This window comes from Tenrec ecaudatus, chromosome 5 (genome assembly GCF_050624435.1).
Source record: "Tenrec ecaudatus isolate mTenEca1 chromosome 5, mTenEca1.hap1, whole genome shotgun sequence".
In the NCBI taxonomy this organism is placed as follows: Eukaryota; Metazoa; Chordata; class Mammalia; order Afrosoricida; family Tenrecidae; genus Tenrec; species Tenrec ecaudatus.
Window position 1 is genome coordinate 91,720,001 of NC_134534.1, and position 25,569 is coordinate 91,745,569.

Consider the following 25,569-nt stretch of genomic DNA (forward strand, 5'->3'; position numbering starts at 1 on the left):
AAATATGTGCATAAGTAAATGTGGTGAAAAAAGCTGATGGTGCCCAGCTATCAAAAGATATAGCATCTGGGGTCTTAAAGGCTTGAAGGTAAACAAGAGGCCATCTAGCTCAGAAGCAACAAAACCCATATGGAAGAAGCACACTAGCCTGAGTGATCATGAGTTGTCAAAGGAATCAGGTATCAGGCACATCAGAGAACAAAAAATCTTATCATTGTGAATGAGGGGAAGTGCGGAAATGGGAACCCAAAGCCCATCTGTAGGCAACTGGACATTCCCTTACAGAAGGGTCGCAGGGAGAAGACAAGCCAGTCAGGGTGCAGTGTAGCAACAATGAAACATACAACTTTCCTCTAGTTCTTAAATGGTTTCTTCCCTCCCACTATCATGATCCAAATTCTACCTTACAAATCCGGCTAGCCCAGAGGATGTACACTGGTACAGATAGGAAATGGAAATACAGGGAATCCAGGACAGATGATCCCTTCAGGGCCAGTGGTGAGAGTGGTAATGCCTGGAGGGTGGAGGGAAGGTGGGGTAGAAAGGGGGAACCTATTACAAGGATCTACATATAACGTCCTCCCTGGGAGCGAGACAACAGAAAAGTGGGTAAAGGGAGACATTGGACAGTATAAGATATGACAAAATAATAATAATTTATAAATTATCAAGTGTTCAGGAGGGAGGGAGGAGCGGGGAGGGAGGGGAAAATGAAGAGCTGATACCAAGGACTCAAGTAGAAGCAAATGTTTTGAGAGTGATGAGGGCAACAATGTACAAATGTGCTTGACACAATGGATGTATGTATGGATTGTGATTAGAGTTGTACGAGCCCCCGATAAAATCATTTATAAAAAAAGAAAATATGTCTACACAAAAATCTGTATGCAAATGTTCATAGCAGCTTTATTCATAATATAAAAAGTGAGAGCATCACAAATGAATATGAATGATAAGCAATATTTCAACACTGAAACATTATTTGTTATTAAAAGTGGATAAATTATGATACTGGCTATAACGGGGAGGAAATTCAAAATCATTAAATAAAACACACCAGATGCAAAAAAATATATATTAATTCAACAACTATTTAGAGAGTGCAGATCATGTGGTGAGATATGTTTTAGGGGAATATAAGCAAAATACAGGACCCCTGATGATGTAGAAGTGACACGTTAGGCTGCGATCCTCAAGGTCAGCAGTCTGAAACCAGCAGCTACTCCTTGGAGCTTTCTCTACTCCTGTTAACAGTTACAGTCTCAGAAATTTCTACCCCATTCTACAGGGTTGCTATGAGTTGGAAACCACTCTATGGCAGTGAGTTTTGAGTAATGGGAATGTACTAAAGGCTGAAAAAATAAAAACAATTCTATCTTGGAAGAAGTATTTCCAGAATGTTACTTATACGGGAAGATGAGGAGAGTTACATATTTTGAACATATAATCAGAAGTAACTGGTCCCTGGAAAACAAGAACATGCTTTGTAAAGTGAAAGGTCAGCCAAAAAGAGTAAGATTCTAATGATGGATTGATGAGTGGCTGCAACAATAGGCTCAAACATACTAACAATTGTAAGGATGGTACATGATCAGGCAATATTTCATTCTGTATGAGAGGGAATTGACTGGATGGCAAAGGGTGGGTGGGTGGGTGGGTGAGTGAGTGAGTGAGTGAGTGAGTGAGTGAGTGAGTGAGTGAGTGAGTGAGTGAGTGCGTGCGTGCATGCGTGAGTAGACCAGAAGAACTAGCTCAGGGATCCTCAAACTTTTTAAACAGGGGACCAGTTCACTGTCTCTCAGACCCATTGGAGGGCCAGACTATAGTTTTAAAAAAACTATGAACAAATTCTTATGCACACTGCACATCTTATTTTGAACTAAAAAAACAAACGGGACAAAAACACCCAGCGGGTGGATAAATGTCCTCCGCAGGCTGCATGTGGTCTGCTAAAATGTAAAGAGTTAAAATCCTTCAAAACAGGATTCCTCATCATCATCCGTATCCCAATGCAGAGCTCCAGCTGGTGTGAGGTCATCATAGACGCTGTCCTCACTGAGATCGCCGTCATCACCATCACTGCTGTCATTTTCATACAAAGCGCAGTCTTCACTGCCATCCATAGCATTACTAATACTGCATTTCTGGAAGGCATGTCGCACCATGTCTTCTGGAATATCTTCCCATGCATCTCAAACCCACTTTGCTATTAGCTCTATGTCAGGCTTCTTGAGATTTCCTCCTTTTGTTAGTCGGGCTTGACCAGATGACATCCGTTCATGCCACTGACCCGTGTATAAGCTTATACACGAGTACATACGATAAGTCCTTTAAAGTATTACACTGCTATTACCAGTAATCTATTGTATGCTTTATGGATTTGCGTTGATTTTGTTAACCCAGCTAAGAATATACGCCTAAGTCTTTAGAACAAATAGTAATCCGTTCTCAACATCTTACTTAAACTTCTGAGTTTAACTACAAACCAATTCCTGACTTTGGTTCATTGTGAGCCAAATAAAAATTGCTCTTACCTTTACACCTTGAATAAGACCATTCATGAGGAATGTGTGTTGAGGAAATGTTTCATGTACAACCTATGAAATGGAAAAAAGCATTAAGAAAAATGAAAACTAAAGTAAAAGATTTGTGTCTCTATATTAATGGCAGGTTAGATGAGATCAACCTTGTAATACAGTCTTAAAATATGCACACACACAAATGAAAAAATTCAAAGGTAAAAACCTAAAATAAGACAAGAACTCAGAGGTAAGCTAAATTCTTAAATATGCTTATGACACAAAAACATCTGCAGTAAATTAAGTAAACAGGCACTGAAGGTGTGGTGAATCATTTCATATTTCAGAAGGTTCTTCTAGCTATAGTCTTTGTGACTCTCTGAAATGACTGGATCAAACCATAGAGTGGTGTCTTTCCTCTTTCCTGATGCATCTGGTAAGAAAACGGGGGAGAAGATGGTGATGGAGTGTATGATGGAGTTGTGAGTGATTGCTAATAGGATAATTGTGACTACCAAAAAATGGGAACTCTCAGTGGGGTTTGGCCAATTTTGCCAATAATTTATACCATAAGCTATCTTAGAAGCAGAGGAGGAGGATCTCACTACCAAAAAGCAGCGGACAACTTCATTTGTACCAGAGAAGGCTGCACATCAAACCTCCTCCATGCGGGAACAGAAAGTTGGTGTTGGCATTTCATCCTGTTTTCTCCTTTTGAAGTCAGTGTGGCAAAGGTGCAGCAACAGCCAAACCAAGAGCCAAAGTCTGAGGCAAAGCACTGGGATTCCCGACCAAGGTACAAGCGAAGCTGAATGTCTCAGACAAAAGACAGGGTTGTGGAGTATGGAACTTAATTGGGGGAGCTAGGTTTGCTGACCCACGGAGCTATCTAGCACCTGTGGGCGGAGACTTACAGTGGAATGTAAGGGAGTTTCCTTTAGCATTTACCTGCAATACTAAGAGTTTTCTAGCAGTTGTCCAAGCAGTGCAGAGGCTAAAGCGCCATATGACTTAGGGTCTGAGGACCACAGAGGCATGGCTGGCCAGAACTATCTCCTGAGCATTTGATACTAAATTATTTAGTGCAGTGGTTATGCCTTGGGCGGCAACCTGCATGGTGGAGACTTGAAACCGCCTCAGGAGAAAGACTGGGCTTTCTACTCCTGTAAACAATTAGTCTTGGACACCCACAGGGGATCGCTATGAATCAGCATTTGCTAGCAGTAATTTTAATGACCCCACATTCACGAGTATGGTCTGTCAGTTCTGTGTGGCCATTGCAATGAGTTAGTGAACTCAGCAGAGACATTGAGGGTGGCAGGGGATAGAAGGCTGGTATCAAAATTGATTGGAGAGTGAAGGTAGGTCTGTCCCCTGCCTCTAAAGAACAGACCTTGAACTGATATTGCATTGAATCCTGTTTCCTCCTTTTGTAATCACACACCACCTCTACATCATGCAATCTCCAGCTTTGTTTCTATCATCAAGACGATTTTCCAAGGTCTATTTCTTCTTCTTTGTTTCCAACTTTTGCATTCCAATCACCAATAATTAGTGTTTGATTACTTGTTTGCTCAATTTCAGACAGAAGACATTAGTAGAATTCTTTAATTATTTCAACATTAGCTTAAGTACATATGATAATTAGATGATTTTATGTCAACTTGAGTTTTTATGAAAGTGTTGGAGTGGAGTCCAACCTGTCAATCAGGTCACAGCCTGAGGATGGCTCCTTGGGGTGTGGCCTTCTTACATGAAGACATTGGAAACCTCCCTCTCTCTGCCACTCACCTTTCTGCTTGCTAGGACTCTGCCTCCAGGGATTGCACCATGTGGACCGGCGGAACTTGAGAGCTGTAGGCACCCTAGCGTATTTTCACCTACTCTGGGATCCACCCGACTCTGCACCCACTGACCTGGGATCGTCCTGCTTCACTTTCTGTGTCATAGGCCTGCAGCTACATAAATCTGAAGATGGACTTGTATGCTAGCACCTAATTTATAGACTTTAGCTGTACTGGGTTGGGATGACTACTTTGATATATAGTTATTTCTTGATATAAAGCTCTTTCTTATACATACATGAGTGACACTGGCGTTGTTTCTCTAGACTGCATCCACATACCATACAAGTCAATAGTTCAACCATATCAAGAGTTGTACAATCTTTACCCCCATCAATCGTAGAACATTTTCTTCGACCCTGTACTCATTGTTATTCATGTCGGGTTTTTTCCCATTGTAACAAAAATATACATAACAAAACATTCACCAATTCAATAACTTCTACATGTGTAAGTCAGTGCCATTGGTTATACATTATGTGCTGTACAACCATTGCTGTTATCCCTCTCCAAATTGTTCCACCATCATTAAATGAACTCAATGCCCCCTAAGCAGACCCTCTTCCTCCTTCACCCACAGTAACCGCTGGTCATAACAATTCACGTACCACACACTTCCATAGTTAAATGGCTTCTAAAAAGAGTTGTATATATAATCATCAAAATCAGCTCTAATGCGCCCTCCCCCTCTCACATCCACTGATTGCTCCCCAACCCCCCCCCCACCTTCACCCCCGCCTTCCTGATTCCTTCTTTGTAGTCTGTTCTTAGTCTGAAAGCTCTGCTGAAACCTGTCCACCGTGGGAGATCCGGCTGGCATTTGAAATGCTAGTGACATAACTTCCAGCATTACACAAGCCACCACAGTCAACAAGTTGACAGGCAAGTTGTGGGTGGCACTGTAGGATAAGCACAAGGCTAACTGCAAGGTTGGTAGTACAACCCACAGTCATTCTATGGGAGAAACAGGACTGATGCACGTCAGAATGAACTGGGTGGCACTGGGCTTGATTTGGGCTAATGAGACCAAACAGATAAATGTACTTCTGAGGAAACCTGCCTGCAGCCACTCAGAGACGTTTAGACGTGTTTTCTCTGGCATGAACTTGTGCCTACTGAAAACTGTAACCCTAGCAGCGATGCTTTCTCTTAACCACGCACGTCTGTCGAATGAGTGAAGGCGTGGGTGCATATTTTGAGAGCCGGTTAGGAAGAAGGAATGGGCTAATGGAATGTGGCAGGGAATTGGCTAGGAGCCTTCTTAGAATTGCACAGATGACTAAAACAGAAAACTTCAGGTACTGGTGAGGTTATGGCCAGAACCCTCGTCACTGCTGATGGGGATGTAAATTAAAATAGTCACCAAGGGAAACAGATGGGCCACTCCTCAAATTGCTGACCATGCAATAGAATTATCAAGTCATCTCAACCCTCGATCACTATGCAGAAGTGAAGCAGGAATGCAAACAGAAACCTGTAAACCAAAGTCTTGCGACACTTTTCACAATAGCCCACAGATGAGCTGTCCATCCACAGATGTATGGACATAAACAAAGCGCAGTAAATACACCCAACAGATTATTACCAAGACATGGGAAATGATGCCCTAGCAAATGTCACAATATGGGTGAACCACCTTGAAACCATCACAATAAGCAAGTTAGCTTCGAAAGAAAAACCAACATATCATCTCATTTAAATGAAATAAGCAAATATAAAAACCAAAGATTTATTAGTAGTTACCAAGAGTGGCACGAAGGGCAAAAGGAGGAATTTCACCTTATGGGGAGAAAGTTTACATTAATGGTGAAAAAGATCAAGAATTACAGCACAATTTGAAAAATATAATCACCATCACTGAAGAACATATATACACTGTTGAATTGGGGTATTTTGCTATGCATATTTTCACCAACATTTTTTAAAAAGAAAGAAAATAACATTTTGTGGATTATCACATCATCCCAAAGGTGTGATGAGGAGCTGGTGTTTATGAAATACTTGATTCTCTAGCACAATTTTAGGAGTCACTTTTCAGGGAGATCTGAAAGCTGAAAAAAATGAAATTCTTCAATTCTAAGGACTAACATTCTGTGTAACTTCTTTGAAATACGTGTTCAATTTAAATATATCTGAAGACATCTAAATTAGTTTTCTCAGATTACTTACATGAAAATGACCTTAGGTCTCTAAGAGAATATAAGATTCCCTGAGTGGCACAAATAAACACTCAAAATGCTAAAGAGTCAAACCCATCTAGAGGACCCTCAGAAAAACTATTTTCAGCTTGAAAGCTATATGTATTATGAAATAAAATTATAGGTTTTATGAAAACAAGAATTCTTTTGCCCATGACACAAAAAGTCACCTTATGAAATGTTAGCAACCCACGTGCTGTACAATCATATGTAATTTTTAAGGATTATAAACTGTAACTAGTCTATACAAACATTTATTTAGTTTCACACAATTAGATAATCTGGCTCACTAAAACACTCTTTTAAAGGATTAGTTAATTTATGAGCATGTTCCTGTTTCTAAGATTCCAGGTGTCTTACATTAAGATTACTGATCATGTGATTGCCTTAACAATAATTTTATATTTTTTAATATTGTTTGGGCACATATTTCTCCCCTATAAGATTTCTTATTCTGATATGGTTGTCGACAAATCAAAATCTCTTTGTTCAGTTACTCGTGAAATTATAATTGAATACCCTGAAAATAGTAATTGGAGCATATATTTGGTAATAATGTTTTAAATATAAAGTTGATTTTATAACTGCATAGAAAACTATTCGTGGCATTTTGATCTGCTATTTTTGACGGTTAGTTGATGTTAGAGAGGCTCTGGAAGATTTCCAGACACTGGACTAAATCCATGGTTGGTGAGGTACTATGGGCTGACAGCCACAGGAGTCCCGTGTTCACCGGCCAATCTGGGAGCCCAAGGAGTAAGTCATCTCTCACCAGTCTGAGCAACACTCCCTTTGCATTTGGGTCATGAATTTATTAAAGCAGTTATTAAGCATGACTCTGGCTTTGGAGCCCAGAAGGGATTTTGATGAAAACCCGTTTTGTTCTATTTCATGCTTTTCAGACAACCTTTAGAAGAAATTCTAAGCATGAACTCCTGCTTTAGTGCTTGTTCTCCTCTCCTGCCTACTAACCCTGCTTCTTATGTGTGTTCACAGTACAAAGCTTTATGTTGTGGGTTATTGAGGGCGTAGCTTCACTATACCAAAGATATTTTAATTTGTACTGACTACTTTGGGGAACTGGGTTCCCATCTGCTTTGGCTTTTGATACTCCAGAGTCATGTTTCTAGAAAGTGAGTTAAGCACGTATTTTGTTGTGGTATAAAGATTAAAAGTCGAAGGGCTCAGTTATCAGACATCAAAAACAAACAATCATGTCACTGTGTGCTCACCTCCCAGATATGATCGCCGAAGACAAACGGATACATAAGCAAATGTGGTGAAGAAAGCTGATGGTGCCCGGCGATCAAAAGATATAGCATCTGGAGTCTTAAAGGCTTGAAGGTAAACAAGTAGCCTTCTAGTTTGGAAGCAACAAAGCCCACATGGACGAAGCACACCAGTCTGTGTGATTACGAGGTGTCGAAGGGATCAGTTATCAGGCATCAAACAGCAAAAAAATCATATCATTGTGAATGAGGGGGGAGTGCAGAGTGGGGACCCAAAGCCTATCTGTAGGCAACTGGACACCCCTTACAAAAGGGTCACAGGGAAGAGACAAGACAATCAGGGTGCAGTGTAGCAATGATGAAACATACAACTTTCCTCTACTTCCTAAATGTTTCCTCCCCCCCCCACTATCATGATCCCAATTCTACCTTACAAATCTGGCTAGACCAGAGGATCTACACTGGTACAGAAAGGAACTGGAAACACAGGGAATGGAGGACGGATGATCCCTTCAGGACCAGTAGGATACTGGGAGGGTGGAGGGAGGATAGGGTTAAAAGGGGGAACCGATTATAAGGATCTATATATAACCTCCTCCCTGGGGGACGGACAACAGAAAAGTGGGTGAAGGGAGACTTTGGGCAGTGTAAGATGTGACAAAATAATAATTTATAAATCATCAAGAGTTCATGAGGGAGGGGGAAGCAGGGAGGGAGGGGAAAAACGAGGAGCTGATGCCAGGGGCTTAAGTGGAAATAAATGTTTTGAGAATGATGAGGGTAACAAATGTACAAATGTGCTTTGCACAATGGATATATGTATGGATTGTGATAAGAGTTGTATGAGCCCCCAATAAAATGATTTTTAAAAAAGATTAAAATCCCTGGTGGCATACTGGGTTCTTCCACAGACTGCAAGCCAGAAGGGCAGTAGTACCAAATGACTCACAGTTCCTAAGAGAATGGTGAGGCTTTCTACTCCTGTAAAGACTTACTATCTCAGAAGCCCACAGGGCAAGTCTGTTCTGTTCTACGCATTGAAATTGACTCAATGGCTGTGACTTTGAGTTTTGATGTAAATATTAAATCTATGGTTACCATTTTAAGTTTTTCTTCTCTAAAAAAAATTGTCTAGGCCTCATTATTGGTTCCCGTTTGCTTTATATAAATACTTTCCTTGGACCGTGTCCAAAAGAAATTAGATTGAATCCAATATGAAAAGCTGAACTGTGTCTAAAACAAGTTTCAGGTAGATTTTTTAATTAGCTGAACCAAGTCTAAAGGATCTGAGATAATCTCTGAGATTTGGACAAATTAATAAGACTGTAGACCTAAAACTTTTTTTTTGTAGTAAAGGATCAACCATACCTAAATCAATGTGGTACTACCTCAGATAACTGGGAATAGAAATTCTGACTCAGTGATCCCTCTGGTAGCTATGTACTCTAGAAAAGTAAGAGCCATAACACAGATATATGCACATCTATGTTCCTCACCACAATGTTTATAATAGCATGAAGATGAAACAATCTATATGCTCATTAGTACAAGAATGGATAAACTCCTATAAATACATAGATTAGAATATTGTATATTGCTAAAAAAGCAAGGAAACCATGAACTACTTCATAGGTAGATGGATCTGGAGAACCTTATATGGAGTGAAATTAGTCTGTCACAAAAGGACAAATACTGTATGAGACAATGGTTATAAGAAGAAAAAATATATCAAAGGTTTTCATACCAAAAGAAATCGCCTGTGAGTGTTCTGGGGGTTGGGGTACAGGGAAGGCAAGGGAGGTAAAATGAATCAATAGGTTGGAAAGTAGACAGACGTTAACTTGGGTGAAGAGGAAGAAAGTAATTCATAAGAGGAAGAAAAGAAATTAAAAGTAGTAAGTAGGGCAAACGATTAATGGGGTTAAGTAGCCAAATAATTGAATACAATACAAAATTGACATCTAAAATGTAAAGCCTAAATCACAACAGGAGTATTGTTATATTCTTCTTAAAAGTGGTACATTAAAGCCTACTACTATTAGGAACTGTCTTTCTATTTCCAATTACGGTAGGTTAAAGTTTTATGTATGTAATTTTAGGCTCTATCATGGTGGTGGTGGTGGTTATTGTTAAGTGTTGTTAATTCGTCGTTGTTGTTGTGTTGTTAATATGTCAGTTCCAACTCACGGTGACAAAAGAACAAAATCTTCCAGGTCTTGTGCCATCCTTACAATTGTGCCTGTGCTCAGCCCACTGTTGCAGCTACTGGTGTCAATCCATCTCTCTCGGTTGATGGATTGGACATCCTCTCTGTTGCTGCCCCTCTACTTTACCAAGCATGATGCCCTTCTCTGGGGGCAGGTTTCTCCTGACAAAATGTCCACAGTACACTAACAAAACCTGGCCATCTGTGCCAATACATTCTTTCTTCATTTCAACTGGAATTCTTATCATAGGACAATCAAGTTGACTTCTTCAGTATTTCTGAAAACTGCTGAGCTACTAGAACAAAGTGCATGCAGTTACATCAGAAAATTACTAGACCACTTCTTACTGTTAAGCTTTATCAAAGATGAGATAGCTCATATGACTTTCTTTCTTGTTTCTCTTTAGAATTTGTTTACGTAGTAGAACTCAACAAGTTATGATTTTGTAGATGACCAGGCTTTTTCTTATTTTTAAGATAGGAACAATGTTCTCTGTAGCTTTCTACATTCTAAACAAGACAGAAATCTACTGACACAGAAAATCCTGTGAAAGCTCAAACTTGTATGAGGAGGCAGTCAGAAAAGGAAAACTCCTTTTTTCCCATGTCTCTCATGCTTTCCACCTGTGGCTGGGCACAGTCTTAGCACTGCCTACCATGGGCTGTTAGTGGGAAGATATTTGGAAATGGAAAGAGACAATTGCTTGCAGGCTCAGTTTTGAAAGAGCATCTTACAGTGCTGTGCATTACATTCACAGATGGGACATCGAGAAACGAAAGAAGAAGCTCTCACTGTGTTCTAGAAATTTAAAATGAATCATCCTTCAGTAAAATAGAATTAGAATACAGAAAGTCTGGAGGACAGGAGAAATTTACAGTTTTTTTGATAATATTCTTTGCTGATACAATAATTCAAACCATCAATTCTTCATCTCCTTTCCTTATTCACTGTTCAGCTACCCGTGCATGTGAGAAAAATGAAACTACCAGTGCTTAGGTCAGATGCATCTTAGTCTTCAAAGTGACATATTTGCTTTAGAACACTTTAAAGAGCCCTTTTATAGCATATTTGCCTAATGCAATAATTGCTGATTTCTTTTTTTTTTTTTTTTTCAGTGTAGGATGGGGACATAGGAGCCTGCGAGGAGCAAGCTGGCCCCAAGCTTCTCCAAATCCACATTTCTTTGCCCCCAATTCTTACGTGTCCAAGGACAGGGAACCACAGACACGCCTTTGTAGGAGGACAAGTTGCTTGATTCCTTGACTGCTGCTTCCAGGGGCATGGGTTGTGGATTCTAGCAAAATTACGCATATCTTTGATAACCTCAATCTTGCCCTGCCCTCAGCACTGCTTGGGCAAACTCTTCAGCCAGTAAGTACCCAGATGCATCTCACTCCACCAGGAAGCTTCCTGCCTGAAGGCATTCTATTCTTACTCTGGGTCAGCACATCCACTCCTAACCACCTTGTTCTGTGGACCAGGAAGTGCAATCTCGTGCCAGTGTCCTGGTTCTACTACCACCATGTCTCTGCTGCTGCTTCTCCCGATCTTGCATGGTCTCTGGTGTTACAGCTAGCTTTCTCTCTCTCTTCTGAGGTTGGGAGATTCTCAGCACAGGGAGCCTGGGTTGAAAGGATGGGCTCTATTTTTAGCTCTTCTTCATGATAGTACTGAAGTCCTTTCCTTTCTGCCTCTGAGGCCACTCTTATTAAGCTTAATGGGATGGCAAAACTGTCCAATGCCCCCTCTAGGGTTCCATACACCTTACTTGTATGTATCCAAAAGAATGTCATTCACCTATTTGCATTTAGCAGGCTGTCCAACCCCCTTGTTGGACACAAGTCCCTTATTTGCATACTCCACCTAACCTTTTGGTGGGAAGTACAAGATCATGACTACAAAGGGCATGTAGAAGTGATACCAGCACAGTATATGCCTATATCTACACATGATTTGAATAAATATACAAATCAAAGGTCATGGTGTGCTTTATTGTCCAGAACTACAAAACTGAAAAGAAATACTTCCTGGATGTTTATGAAGTTGGAATCTTAATAAAGAGAAACAAAAAAGTACCCAATCAGTGGCAGACAACTTTTGAGACCTGGAACAAAGCAGTTCCACCAAGTTATGGCTTTCACAGGATTTATGTTAAATTTATAGCTCAAAGGAGCTGAAAAAGAAAACCAGAGAGCACAGCCCAAAGTTAAAAATTTTTTTAAAGTGGCTACTCACCTTTCTACTAAAAATACAGGTTAAAGAAACACAGTCACCAAACCAAGGCAAGTGAGCTGATTGCAACTCTCGGTGGAATTTCCAAGACTGAAAATTTTTATGGGAGCAGAAAATCTCATCTTTAGTCCTACAAGGCAGATAGTAGATTTGAACTATAGGCTTTACGGTTAGCCCAATGCCTGACCCTAGACACTAACTTATTTGTACCTGGAACACAGATATTTGTTCAGAGAAAATACTGACTATAAGGCTAGCAGTCATAGCCGGTGCCCCTCAGGCACAATCACCACTTGCTGATCGGTGGAGCATGACCACTGATGATACTAAAGAGGTATCGGCAGCATTTCCACCGTAAGATAGACTAGGAAAGAAGATCTTGAGGCTCTACTTGTGAAAAAATCAACTATTGATCACAGCACTCTTCTCCCATTATACATGAGGTCACAATGAGTCATGTGCCAACATACGTTTTGAACCCAATTTGTGAATAAGGCTTACTTGTACCAAATAAGATTCATTGGTAAAACAAAAATATGAACAATTAAAAAAATACGAAAATGAAACAATCAAATTAAAGAATTTTCTTATAATTTCTTTTAAATGTTTACGCTCTTAGAATGATCATTTTCATTATTACTAAGTACTTGGCAATCTCCTGAAGAAGTCATGGTGCCATAATGTTCAAATGCTTTCCTGTTCACTCGCGGTCTGAATCCACCAGCCACTGCCGAGAAGAAAGGTCTGCTCCTGTGAAGATGATGGCCGTGGAAAGCTGATGGAGAAGTTCTCCTCTAGCCTATACCGTTGCCATCAATTGGAATCACCTCAGGACCATGGGCTTCAGAGAAAATACAGAATTGTCCTTTGGCAATGGAGTTTTCCCTTACACATAATGTCTTTAAGCTCCAACTACACCAAAAGTTCCCAAACTTATTTGGCCTTCCACTCACTTTTCAAAACAAACAAACAAATATTACCCAGCAACCCCGACAATTAAAAGCTTTTGTAACGCGCGCGTGCCCAAGTATGGTAATTGCTTTTGAAGCCCACCTGGATCATTCCACAAGACTACCCCTCAGGGAAAAGTATCACTCACTCTGATGTACACAGCAGCATGAACTTACTGCTGTGGAAACCCCACCCTGAATCAATGTGATTTGATCCTATGAGGAAAAATGTAAACGAGAATTTCAAATTGTCTTGGATTCTAGGTTTTCCAGAGCCATGGAGGTTAGGTAAATCCATGAAACTATGGCCCTAAAATAATCTTTAAACGTTAAACTAAAAATAACCCATGAAGTCTTCTTAAAATGAAACAGTAACTTAGCTCCAATAGCAAAAAATGTCTGCCTTGAACAGTGTGCTTTTAATGCAGATCTACCTATGTGCAATCAGACTGACAGCAGCAAGTACCAGATTGGAGAGCAACCTTAGGAGCCTGCAAGTTGATGCTTCTGGTAACGAACAACTTCAACCAGGAGGCTACAATGGCCGCACACTGACTCAAAGAATGTGACCAATGTCACTGCACGAGGAAATGCTCAAAGGGGGGAGGTTCCAAAAACATCGAAAGACATGAAATTTTTGACAGGATTTTTCTTCTGGACTCACAAATGACCTAGTTCAGTGATACTTACAGTTAACATAGGAGTTGTCAACAGGCCCCATGCAAAGAATTCAAGGAAGATGACGATAGCAGCATGGTATACACTTGGTTGGCCAAGGCCTTGTAGCTAAAAAAGAGAGTTATTATTAAAATAGTATACAGACATAAGAAAATCAGTATCTTAAAAAAGGTCTCTCATAAAAAGACCATACATGTTCGAGTATAAGCCTGGTTTCTTCAACACGTTTTAATTCTGTTTTTGTGGTAAAATTAGGTGCCTCAGCGGATATTCAGCTTGGCTTATACTCGAGTATATATGGTAAATCAAATTTGGACTTGTTTAGATTATTCCTTTGTGCTACCCTTGATTCTTTTGCCTCCTCGAATAACAGTGGTTGCAAAGATGATTTATTTTTCACTTGTCCAGTCAATGCAGAACACTGGAACTTTGGTGAAAAAAATCAACCAGATCTTTAAGAGACCAAAGTTCAAGGACCTACCGGTAATTCTGCCCCTTTTTAATGTACCCTTCAGCTACACGACCACTCCAGGTCTTAAATTTCTTTTTCTTAAATTTCTTTAAGCAAGTAATTAAAAGATTGGCTTAGTGGCATAACGGTCACATCTCAAAAGAATCAGAGGCAGCAGACATGGTTTAAATGAGTTCAGGAGGGAGTGGGCAGTAGCAGGGAATATAAGAACTAGATCAAGCTTAAAACTGCATTCCACAACTAAAAACAAACAAACTTCACTTCGATCAAGTCGGTTGAGAATCATAGTAATGGAACAGCCACGTGGGTTTCCCAGGCAATAAAGCTTTACGGGAGCAGACAGCCTCAACTTTCTCCTAGAGTGCCTGGTGGCTTCAAAGTCCTCATCTATTGTTTAGAAACCCAATTCATACCTCACTGTGCCATCAGGGCACCTCATCCAATAACTAACGGTGACAAAACAAAGCTTTTAAGACTGTCCATTCTGCTAGCTTTCTGCAGACATCACCTGGTGAATCCTGAAGTAAAAATCTAAAATTCCTTTCAACGTAATATTCTTTGACTCTGAAGCTACACAAAACAACATACAGATGCAGTACATTCCCTACCTATCAAAACACCGATGGAGTGGTCCACACAAATCAAGGCTCCCGCAAACCCCACTGAAAGCTGACAAAGCGCGGGAAGCACTTACTCGTCTGTGCCAGGAAATCTGGAAGACAGCGAGTGGGCCAATGGCTGAAAAAGATTCCTATCTGTATGTTCTTTACAGCAAGGTGATCCACAGAATGCTCAAATTACAGAGCATTATCATGAATAGCACATGCAAGTAAAACTCTGATGAAGATCATCCAACAAGACCTTTGTAGCAGTTCATAGACAGGGAGCTGCCAGAGGTTCTGGCCATATTCAGAAGAGGATATGGAACAAAGGCCATCACTGCTGACATCCCATGGATCTTGGTTGAAAGATGAAAATATCAGAAAGATATTTACATGCAGATGACAAAACAATCATGGCAGAAAGCACAGAGAACTTGAAATATTTACGGATGAAATCAAATTTGGTATGGATTATAGCTCAATGGAAAGAAATCTACTAGCAGCCAAATTAGCTGATTACTATCAGGAGCCAAAGGGCAAGGAATCAGGGAACAAACCATTCTTAGGTTTCGAGGATTAAACTTCCTTAAAAATACTTGCGCCAAGCACATAAAACCAGCACCTTTAAGGCTAAGGGGACTAGTCCCTGTCTAGATTAGAAAATAGGAGAACTGAATATTTATCTTGCAGTCTGGGGATCTATTCTGACCAGCCATCCATGAAGACTATATTGAGCAATAAAAACTCTTGTTGACCCCAGAACAACAGAAAGAACAGAGCGCCTGTTCCTACAGTCTTCACAACCATTGGGATGCTTGAGTCTATTGCTGCATTAAATTATATTTTGAGTACTTTCATTGGAAGGAGGCTCACCTCCACTTTACTGTCATATTCTATTACGATACATAAGGTTTTTGTTGGCTCATTTTTGGGAGTAGATCTTCAGGCCTTTCTTTCTAGTGTTAATGTGGACTAACACTTCAAACTCACTGCCATCAAGTCAATTCCAAGTGTAGGGACCCTAGTAGACAGGGTAGAACTACCCCGTGAGTTGTAAATCTATGGGAATAGAAAGCTTCATCTTCCTCCCTAATCCAGAAGCTCTGCTGAAACCTGCCTACTATAGAAGGCCATGAAATACAGGCAGCATCATGGCAACTAAGGTATGACAGATAGATGGTAGAATAAGTTATGTTCATTAAGCATTTACTAGGTGCCAGGTTATTAAGTCAAAGAGGCTATTTAAGTTGTCCAAAGTTACACAGACGGGAACTGAGTGGCCAGGATTGCTTATCATTGCGAGAGAATGTTTGATAAGCCCGTTGCTTTTTCATCCTGTGAACATCAGGGAACTGAAGGAAAACTTTACGGACACTGGTAATGATCGTATTCATATAGCAATGTGGAGGGCAGGTTGAAGTTGAGGCAGGGCAAGAGTATAAAATGAGATGGTCAAAGCCTGGATCAAAAAATGCCGAGAACTTGAATGATCATGCAGAGCTGGGCACACAAATCAAAAATCTTTGTGTAGTAAACATCGTGGCATTTAGCTGGATGGTGTAGGACTAGTCTACTGCCCAGCAACTTAAAAAACCAAACTCACTGCCATCGAGTGGACTCCCACTTAGCAACCCTACAGACTAGGTGGACAGGTTCAGGTTCAGTTTCATTTCGGGAACAGGGAAATGATAAGTTCACTTTTTACACAGAGAGAACTCATATCCAATGAAAGAGGTCAATTCTACAGAATTACCCTCCCACTGCCAAAATACGCTTACCACATGACAGAAACACGGTCATAAGGGGACCCACACAGGTATCCTTCCCGGATGCACATTGCTTGCTGGCACCATTTAATTTACTGCTCCTCTACTTCGCTCATCCTCCCAACTCTACTACACGGAATCCACCTCACCACTCGTGCACGTTAGTTAACGAAAAGCAACTTGGCTGGGTAAAACTAAACGTCCACAACGGCAGTTTTTGTTCATTGTAACATTATATTCCATGTGCTAAATAGAGCCCTCCGATTTCCTTTATTTTTAAACATGGGCCTTGAAATGACAACCCTAACAGCCTGTGCTTAGCATTCCAACAGCCCTCGGGCGGGGCCAACAAGGCCTGTTTTGCAGAATCCCGGCCAATGAAATCGGGGCTCCCCTTCACTGTGGTCAAGAATCCATCCGAGCCCACGCACGCTCGAAAAGGCCATCAGCCTCGGCACGTTCGTGCCCGGGACCCCCGAGGTCGCGGTTCAACCCTGCTCCCTCGGCCTGACCGAGCATCTGGCCGACCTCGGACCAGGAAGGCAGGAAGCAAGGGCGCGCTCCCGGGCCTACAACTTCCCGGTCTGCTGGCCTCCAGTGCGGTCGAGCACTGCGAAGTCGCCGGGACAGCGGCTGCCGCGGATGAATGAGCCTCCCGAAAGAGAGAGCCTTCCCGAGCGCCGCTCGGAGCGTCTCTCTCTGCCCCTCCATCAACACGGTTCCTGCAAGCAGGCCGGTCGCCACCCGGAACTCGGGGCCCAAGCGGGCGCCCTCCACCCCGCGACGCCCGAGCCCCGGCTGTGGGCGCCGAGGACGCTGCGCGGCCGGATGCGCCCGCGCTCACCGAGCTGCAGCCCACGGCCTGCGCGCCCGCGCGCTTCTCCCGCATGGCTCCGGCTCCCGCTCCGGCTCCGGCTGCGGCTGCGGCTCCGGCTGCGGCTGCGGGCTCCAGGGCCGCCTGCACCTCCGCGCCCGGGGGCGGCTCCCCTCTCAAACCGCGGCCGAGCCCGCGCCAGCCCCGCGCACCCGGGAACGAGGGCGACGCCGCGGAGGAGGCGGCGGCCGGGCCCCCGCCGCCATGGGCTCCGCGGCCCTCGATGCCCGGGGGGTCCAGCGGCGACGCCGGGGTCGAAGGCGACGGGCACGGCCGGGCAGAGCGAGGCGAGCGCGGCGAGCGCAGGGGCTGCAGAGCGTGCGCGGCGCGCCGACCGACCCCGGAAGTCCGCGCGGTCACGAGCCGGCCTCCGAGCGCGCGACCAAGCCCCGCCGGTCCGGGAGGCAGGCGCCGCAGACCACGCCCCCGACTCCGGAAGGGCGCCTCCCCTGCGCCCCGCCCCCAGGCTCCGCCTCCCTGCGCCCCGCCCCCAGGCTCCGCCTCCTCGCCGCGCTGCCGGCCTCCGCGGGCCGGCCCAGGGCTGTCAGCGTCTGGGGACCCCCAGCTATTTCGGGGGGAAGCTGAGCATGGAGCCCCGCTTTGTCTAACGGGAAGCGGCCTCCGGGAAAGCTGGTCCTGCTGAAGAATGAAACCCCTCAAAAGGAGCGTTTTTCTGAGAGCCGCCCGGCGCTTCTCTCCCGCCACTAAAACTGGTCGCGGCAAGCAGGCGGGCCCGGGGACCAGTATGGTCTTGCCCTGATAACAGTACACTTGATTTGGCGCCAACCTGCTAAGGGAGTGATCCTTGATCCCCCAGCAAATATATGAAAAGTCACTTACTGGCTCGGCAAGACAGTAACCCTGGTCGTGATCTGCAACTACAGGGACGGCGTATGCACTATAACCCTATTTTCTATTTCTCATCCGAATTGATGCTGAAATTCGAAACCACTTTGGTCTGGGAGTCCTAACAGCATTTTGAGTTCAAGCCTCCAGGTGCGTTCTTTCTGACCATTAGTAGATTGTAGCTCCCCTAAATGATGGGCTATGACTGTACCATCGGCAGTTGGAACCCAATGGTGAGAAAAAGAGGAAGTTTTCTGCTCTAATACAGCCTCAGAAACCCACGGGGCTATTTCTGCTCTGCCCCACAGGGTTGCTATGAGTCATGTTGTAGAAGACAAAAGAGGTCTCAAATATAATTTATGGAAAATGTTCAGTCCTAAGGAGGACAAAGATCTAACCCTCTGATGAGGGAGGCCATCAGCAGGAGGTCGTAATCTCGTCCAAAGTGTACAGAGAACTGGCAGCTTCAGTAGGGCATGGAAGGCAAACGGAACTGTCACAGAATCATGATCTGCCGCAAATCACACATCACAGCTCTAGGTGGGACAACAGAAGTGGGAATCGGACCATGACTGGGATGCATACATATGCTCAACAGAAGAGGTCATAGGATTGTTTCCGGGGCTCTCTGACTGTGGTAATTACTTGAAGATATATAAAAGTTTAAGTTCAGCCTGCCAATCAGCCTGATGGTTACTCCTTGTGAGTGTGGTCTTCTTGGAAGGAGGGCCCTGGGAACTTCTCTGCATGAGCTCTGTGATGCAACCACCATCATTGGATACACAGGACTTTGCACCCACCAGCCTGTGATAGCCCTGTATTTTTCATCATTGCATATGACTGTGTGAGTCTGAAGAGGGACTGATGCACTAGTATTGGACTTGAGGTGGACTGGCCTGGGAGGTTTTCCTGATATATAACTTCTTCTAGATATTAAGCTCTTTCTTACCCATGAGTCACTGGATTTGTTTCTCTAGTCAAACCAGCAGTCGAAAGATGGCCTATGATCCATGCAGATCCCAGCACCCAAAGTTCCATTAAAGGTATACCCTTACCACCTACTAACCTGCCCCTCCCTGGACTGGTAAGAAAGTGGTAGGACTCCACTTTCTAATTCATTCTGCCTGAGGGCAAAACTATTCATCTTGCCAATTAAGTGCCAGTAGGAATTCAACAGAGCCTTAATCTACTGGGAGACTCAGAATGGAATTCAGGGGGACTTTCAGTGCAACCATAATCATTGCATACCTAGTGCTCAGATTAAACTCTAATATAGTCATAATAAACTCTGTGGCGGTGAGTTTTGTTTTGTTTCTTTAAGACACTCCAGGAGGAGCACTGGTAGCTTAGTAGGTAAAATCACCAGAGAGTGGTCTGTTCAAACCCACTGGGTAGACTAGAGAATCAAATCCAGAGGCACTCATAGGTGTGTAAGAGAGAGCTTTATGTCAAAGAGCTATTGTATATTGAGGAAACATCCCAGCCCAGTCCAGATCAAGTCCATAATTTTTATATTAGCCCATATGTCTGATACCAGTCTATTAATTTCTCTTCAGACTCATACAACACATGCAATGATGCCGAATGCAGGAAGACCAAAGGCCTGTAGGTGGAAAGTCCTGCGGATTCAGTGGTGCTGGACATATCTCCAGGGCTCTGGCTGCCATCAGCATGGCTCCATGTGGCTTGTCAACAGGAAGGTGTAGCAGAGTGAGAGAGAGAGTGGCCCACCCCTTCTAATGGCAGAATCAAGAGAGAGAGTTCCAGAATCCTCCTGAGACAGCCACTCCCACAAAGAGGGATAGATAAGGCTGTGACTGGATTGATGGGCTAGACTCCACCCCTCTTTTTTTTTTATTAAGTTGACATGAAATTGTGTAATTACCACAGTCAGCTTCTGTATAGCCTTGGATTTCTATGGATAGATGGTCAACAAAACATACCCAGCTGCATTCCTGTACAACAAACAGAAGAAAATGTGTTATGAAAGAAGGACCAAATGGTCTGCCATCTCAGAGTCAAGTAAATGGAAATCTCCATATTCAGGAGACTGTCAAAACTAGCAAGGAGAGAAGACAGCACCCTTAATCATGGGGCACCCAGTGGACCCTACCCAGTTCTTGGCACACACTCCAAACTTTCAGAACCAGCTGACACACTCATGAGGTACACTGCACAACAATCCCCCACTCCTGCCCCAACCCCTAGGACTAACCCTCAGACAGGGCTGGGCCTAGCAAGGCAGCATCACTCCTCATCTGGGCATACCCAAGAGGTCCAGAACCTCACTGAGTTAGGCAGACATCACTCAGCCCCTTGTGCAATGCTAAGGCAATGAGATCCCACAAAGCAGAGAGTTGTTGTTGTTGTTGTTGTTGTTAGGTGCCATAGAGTCAGTTCCAACCGATAACAACCCTATGCACAACAGAACAAACACTGCTGGGTCCTGTACCATCCTCACAACTGTTTAAATGCCTGACTCCATGGTTGCAGCCACTGTATCAAACCATCTCATTGATGGCCTTCTTTTTTCACTGCCCCTCCACTTTGCCAAATATGAAGTCCTTCTCCAGGGACTTGTCTCTCCCGACAATATGCCCAAAGTATTTCAGATGAAGTCTTGCCACCATTGCCTCTAAAGAGCACTCTGGCTCTACTTTTTCCAAGATAGATTTATTTGTCCTTTGAGAAGTCCATAGAATTTTCAATATTCTTCTCTAGAACCACAATTCAAATGTATCCATTTTTTGGTCTTCTTTATTCAGTGTCAAACTTTCACATGCATTGAAGGCAACTGAAAATCCCACGGCTTGGATCAGGAGCACTTAGTCCTTACAGTAACATCCTTGCTTTTCAATACTCTAAAAAGGTCTTGGGCAGCAGATTTACCTAATGCAGCCCATCTGTGTCAGTCTGGGTCAACTAGGGAAACAAATCCACAGAAACTCATATGTATAAGAGGAAGTTTTATATAAAGGGTAAGTGTACATTAAGAAAGCATCCCAACCCAGTGCTGTCCAAGCTCATACGTCCAAAATTAACCCTTATGTCCGACACCAATCTACAGTCCTTCTCAATCTCACAAAACACACGCAGTGACATCGACTGCAGGAGGAAAGCTGAATCAGTGAACGTGTAAGCATTTCAGCACTGACAGGGGTCTCCACATGGCTGCTCCAGCTCCCAGGACTGCATCGGAGTAGGTCCATGTGGCTTCTCCTCAGGGATGTCTTGCAGGAAGTGAGCCTTGCAAGCTGAAGCAGGAAACTGACTAAGGCAGCTGCACCCTGGTCCGACCATCAGAAAGCAAGAGACCCAAGAACTAGAAAGGTGAGGCTCACCAAGCCATTTATCCCTCCACGCTTCAATTAATCACACGTGTTTCTTGGTTACGTTGGCACAATAAACCTTAACTATTTCATCATTTTGGCATCTCTTGACTACTTCGTCCATGGACATTGATTGTGTATTCAAGCAAGACAACATCCTTGACAATTTCAAGCTTTTCTCCATTTATCATGATGTTACAAAATTGGTCACATTGAGAGGATTTGGGTCTTCTTGACATTGAGTTGTAATCCACACTGAAGGCTGCCATCCTTGTTCTTCATCATCAAGTGCTTCAAGTCCTTACTTTCAACAAATAGGATTGTGTCTGAGCATAGCCAAAATAGGAAGGACCTTGGGAACCACCCCCACCCCCACCACAAACACAGCCAAGTCTGGCAAGTCATAGTTACCCTGGCATGTGTTGCCAAGGCAGGAAGGTCCCAGGAGGACCAGAATACTGCCAAGATGGGGATCCCTACTTGTACTGCCAAGGCATACAGGGTCAGGAGGGCCAGAGCATCGCCAAGGCAGGCAGACATCAAGCATCCTTGTGCCGATGCCAACCCAAGATGGTCCTGAGAGGCCCTGTACACATCACCAAGGCAGCCAGATCCTGGGAGGCTCAGGGCGCTGCCATGGAAGACAGGCCCAGTACATCCCCATGTGTGCCACCAATGCAAGCGGGTCCCAAGGGACCAAGCGTGTCACCGAGGCAGACAGCCCCAGACAGAGCCTTTTCTCTCTTGTTTTCTCTGTCTTTTCCTTGACCATTTTCTTTCCTTCTTTCTTCTACATAATAGCCCTGTTTTACCGTTAAACTTATTTTTATTTTATCTTTTCCTAACATTGCTTCCCAATTTGCAAATTGTTCCATCTTGCTGCTTCTTCTTTTCCTTTCTTTCAAATGAGTTTCCCCTTTCTTCTCTCCCTCTCCTTTATCCTGTTCCTTTATTTCCTCTTAACATTGAAATAAATTTAACCAGATAAACAAAAGACTTTCACACACACAAAAAAAACTATAGAACACTACTACAAGAACCCCACCCCACCCCAAAAAAAACCTCCCCTCCCCCCAGAAGAATTTACTTCAGAGGACAGCACTGAAGCTGCAGCTAAGGGAGAGGGACATGTCTTGATCAGAACACATGGGAGAAAATGAATGGGGAGGAAGAGAGAGTGGAGCACATCCTGGCCGACCTGGAGGACGGAGTAGACCATATGGCTGATCCTACTATGAGACACGACATCCCTCACTGACCCATGGCCCTATGGGGGACAACACTTGAGACTCAGTGTTGGGACTGGCCTGGTCTGACCCCACAACACCGAGGCAAAACGCTAAAGGCCTGAGGCAGAGCAACGGGTGGAGCAGAGCAGGTAGCTCCTGAGGGAGTGCAAAGGATAGACTCTGGGGCCAGAGAGTAGCACCCCATCAGACTTGACTGGAGGACATACCTAGGGGTCAAAAATCAGACCTTTATCTATTTACAGCTTTTTATTTCTTTTTTGAATTTTTAAATTTTTTCCTTGTCTTTTTTTAAATTAATTTATTCTTTTCGGTGTCATTGGCTTTCCTTTTTTGTTGTCATCGTTGTGTTCTCTTTTGTCTCTTTGTCTTGCTATGCCTTGTTTTTTGGTGCATATTATTATCTCTGCAGATCTTTCTAGATAAGATAGACTGAATGAACAGACTAGAGGAGAAAACAATGGGACTGATGGTTCCGGGGGGACCTGGGAGAGGAGGAGGCAGGGGAAAGGAGGTGGTGTTGGCCAACCTAGCAACAAGTAATCCAAAATTAGTGGCAAGGAGGGTGTGAGAGGCCTGGTTGGGATTCAGCAAGGACAATGTAACTGAGAGAAAATACTGAAACCCAAATGAAGGCTGAGCATGATAGTGGGACAAGAGGAAAGTAACAGGAAATAGAGGAAAGAACTAGGAGGCAAAGGGTACTTATAAAGGTCTAAATACAGGCATGTACATATATAAATATATTTATATAGGATGGTGGGAAAATAGATCTATGTGCATATATTTATAGGTTGCGTATAAGGCAGCAGATGGACATTGAACTTCCACTCAAGTACTTAATGCAAAAACACTTTGTTCTATTAAATTGGCATTCCATGATGCACAACTTCCCGAATGTTTGCATGATCACTGAAGACAAATGTGTGCATAAGCAAATGTGGTGAAGAAAGCTGATGGTGCCCAGCTATCAAAAGATAAATTGTCTGGGGTCTTAAAGGCTTGTAGGTAAATAAGCAGCCATTTAGCTGAGAAGCAACAAAGCCCACATGGAAGAAGCACACCAGCCTGTGTGACCACGAGGTGTCGAAGGGATCAGGTATCAGGCATCAAAGAAAAAAAAATCATATCACTGTAAATGAGGGGGAGTGTAGAGTGGAGACCCAAAGCCCATCTATAGGCATTTGGACACCCTCTTACTGAAGGGTCATGGGGAGGAGACAAGCCAGTCAGGGTGCAGGGTAGTAATGATGAAACAAACAACTTTCCTCTAGTTCTTAAATGTTTCCTCCCTGAACTATCATGATCCCAATTCTACCTTACAAATCTGGCTAGACTAGAGGATGTACACTGGTACAGATAGGAAACACAGGGAAACACAGGGAATCCAAGACAGATGATCCCTTCAGTACCAGTGATGAGAATGGTGATACCTGGAGGGCAGAGGGAAGGTGGAGTAGAAAGGGGGAACCAATTACAAGGATCTACATATAACCTCCTCCCTGGGGGATGGACAACATAAAAGTGGGTGAAGGGAGATGTCGGATAGTGTAAGATATGATACAATAATAATAATTTATTAATTATCAAGGGTTCATAAGGGAGGGGGTAGCATGGAGGGTGGCAGGAAAATGAGGAACTGATATCAAGGGCTCAAGTAGAAAGCAAATGTTTTGAGAATGATGATGGCAACAAATGTACAAATGTGCTGGACATAATGGATGGATTTATGGATTGTGATAAGAATTGTACAAGCCCCCAATTAAAGTAATTTAAACAAAAAGAAAAACAAAACAAAAAAACCTTCATAAAAGAAGATATTCCATATTCACTGATGGGAAGGCTGAATATCGTGAAGATGCCCATACTACCAAAAGCAATCTATGAGTACAGTGCAATTCTGAAGCAGATCCAAGCTTCATTCTTGAAAGGAGTGCAAAATGAATTACTAACTTTATATGGAGATGGAAGAGATCCAAAGTAAAGAACTTCTCAACAAGAACAAAGTAAGAGGCCTCTCATTTCCCAACATCAATGTCTCAACCCAACCTCAAAGCCACAGTGGTTAAAACAGCATGGTGATGACAGAACGACAGAGACATAGGCCAGCGGAACAGAACACAGGGCCTACCTACAGACAAAGGATGGCTTGAAAGGGCTAAAGAGTATTAAATGGGACAGGCATAGTCTCTCCAACATAGGTGCCAGCAAAATTGGATTCCTATAGGTAGAAAGATTAAATAGGATCTGTGACTCATCCCATGGACAAAAGCAAACCCAAGATAAATCAGAGACCTGAATGTAAACCCAGAACCATAAAGATCAGCAATCAGAAAAGAGGAAAACACCTTACAGAGTAAAGTGAAGCAAACACACACAGAAGATGATGCAGCAGATGACTGGACAAACCTCTTTATTTTAAGGTAACTCAGTAATAGACGAATTGAGACTACCATATACTTGCCATTTTAATATTTTCTTAACTCTTTATGACGTGTTATAGTTCTTCAGACAGGGTTCTCCTATAGTGAATCAGTGTAATTGAATTTTTTTGCCTGTGTCTAATGCTCAGTGTT

At 43.2% G+C, this 25,569-nt stretch overlaps 1 protein-coding gene and 1 non-coding gene across 2 annotated transcripts in view; both read right to left on the reverse strand.

The window, feature by feature from the left end:
• Nucleotides 1-17,935, reverse strand: part of SLC71A2 (solute carrier family 71 member 2) — a 58,598-nt gene extending 40,663 nt beyond the window's left edge. Inside the window, exons 1-3 of the mRNA XM_075549745.1 lie at nucleotides 17,542-17,935; nucleotides 13,870-13,965; nucleotides 2,535-2,597 (exon numbers count right to left, since the gene is read on the reverse strand). Coding sequence (XP_075405860.1) covers nucleotides 2,535-2,597; nucleotides 13,870-13,965; nucleotides 17,542-17,586 — 204 coding nt within the window. The 5' untranslated portion in view covers nucleotides 17,587-17,935. The remainder of the gene's footprint in view (nucleotides 1-2,534; nucleotides 2,598-13,869; nucleotides 13,966-17,541) is intronic.
• On the reverse strand, nucleotides 11,110-11,240 carry LOC142449684 (small nucleolar RNA SNORA38). Its single transcript, XR_012784807.1, has one exon. It is a non-coding gene; the product is annotated as a small nucleolar RNA SNORA38 (small nucleolar RNA).
• Nucleotides 17,936-25,569: the final 7,634 nt, after the last annotated feature.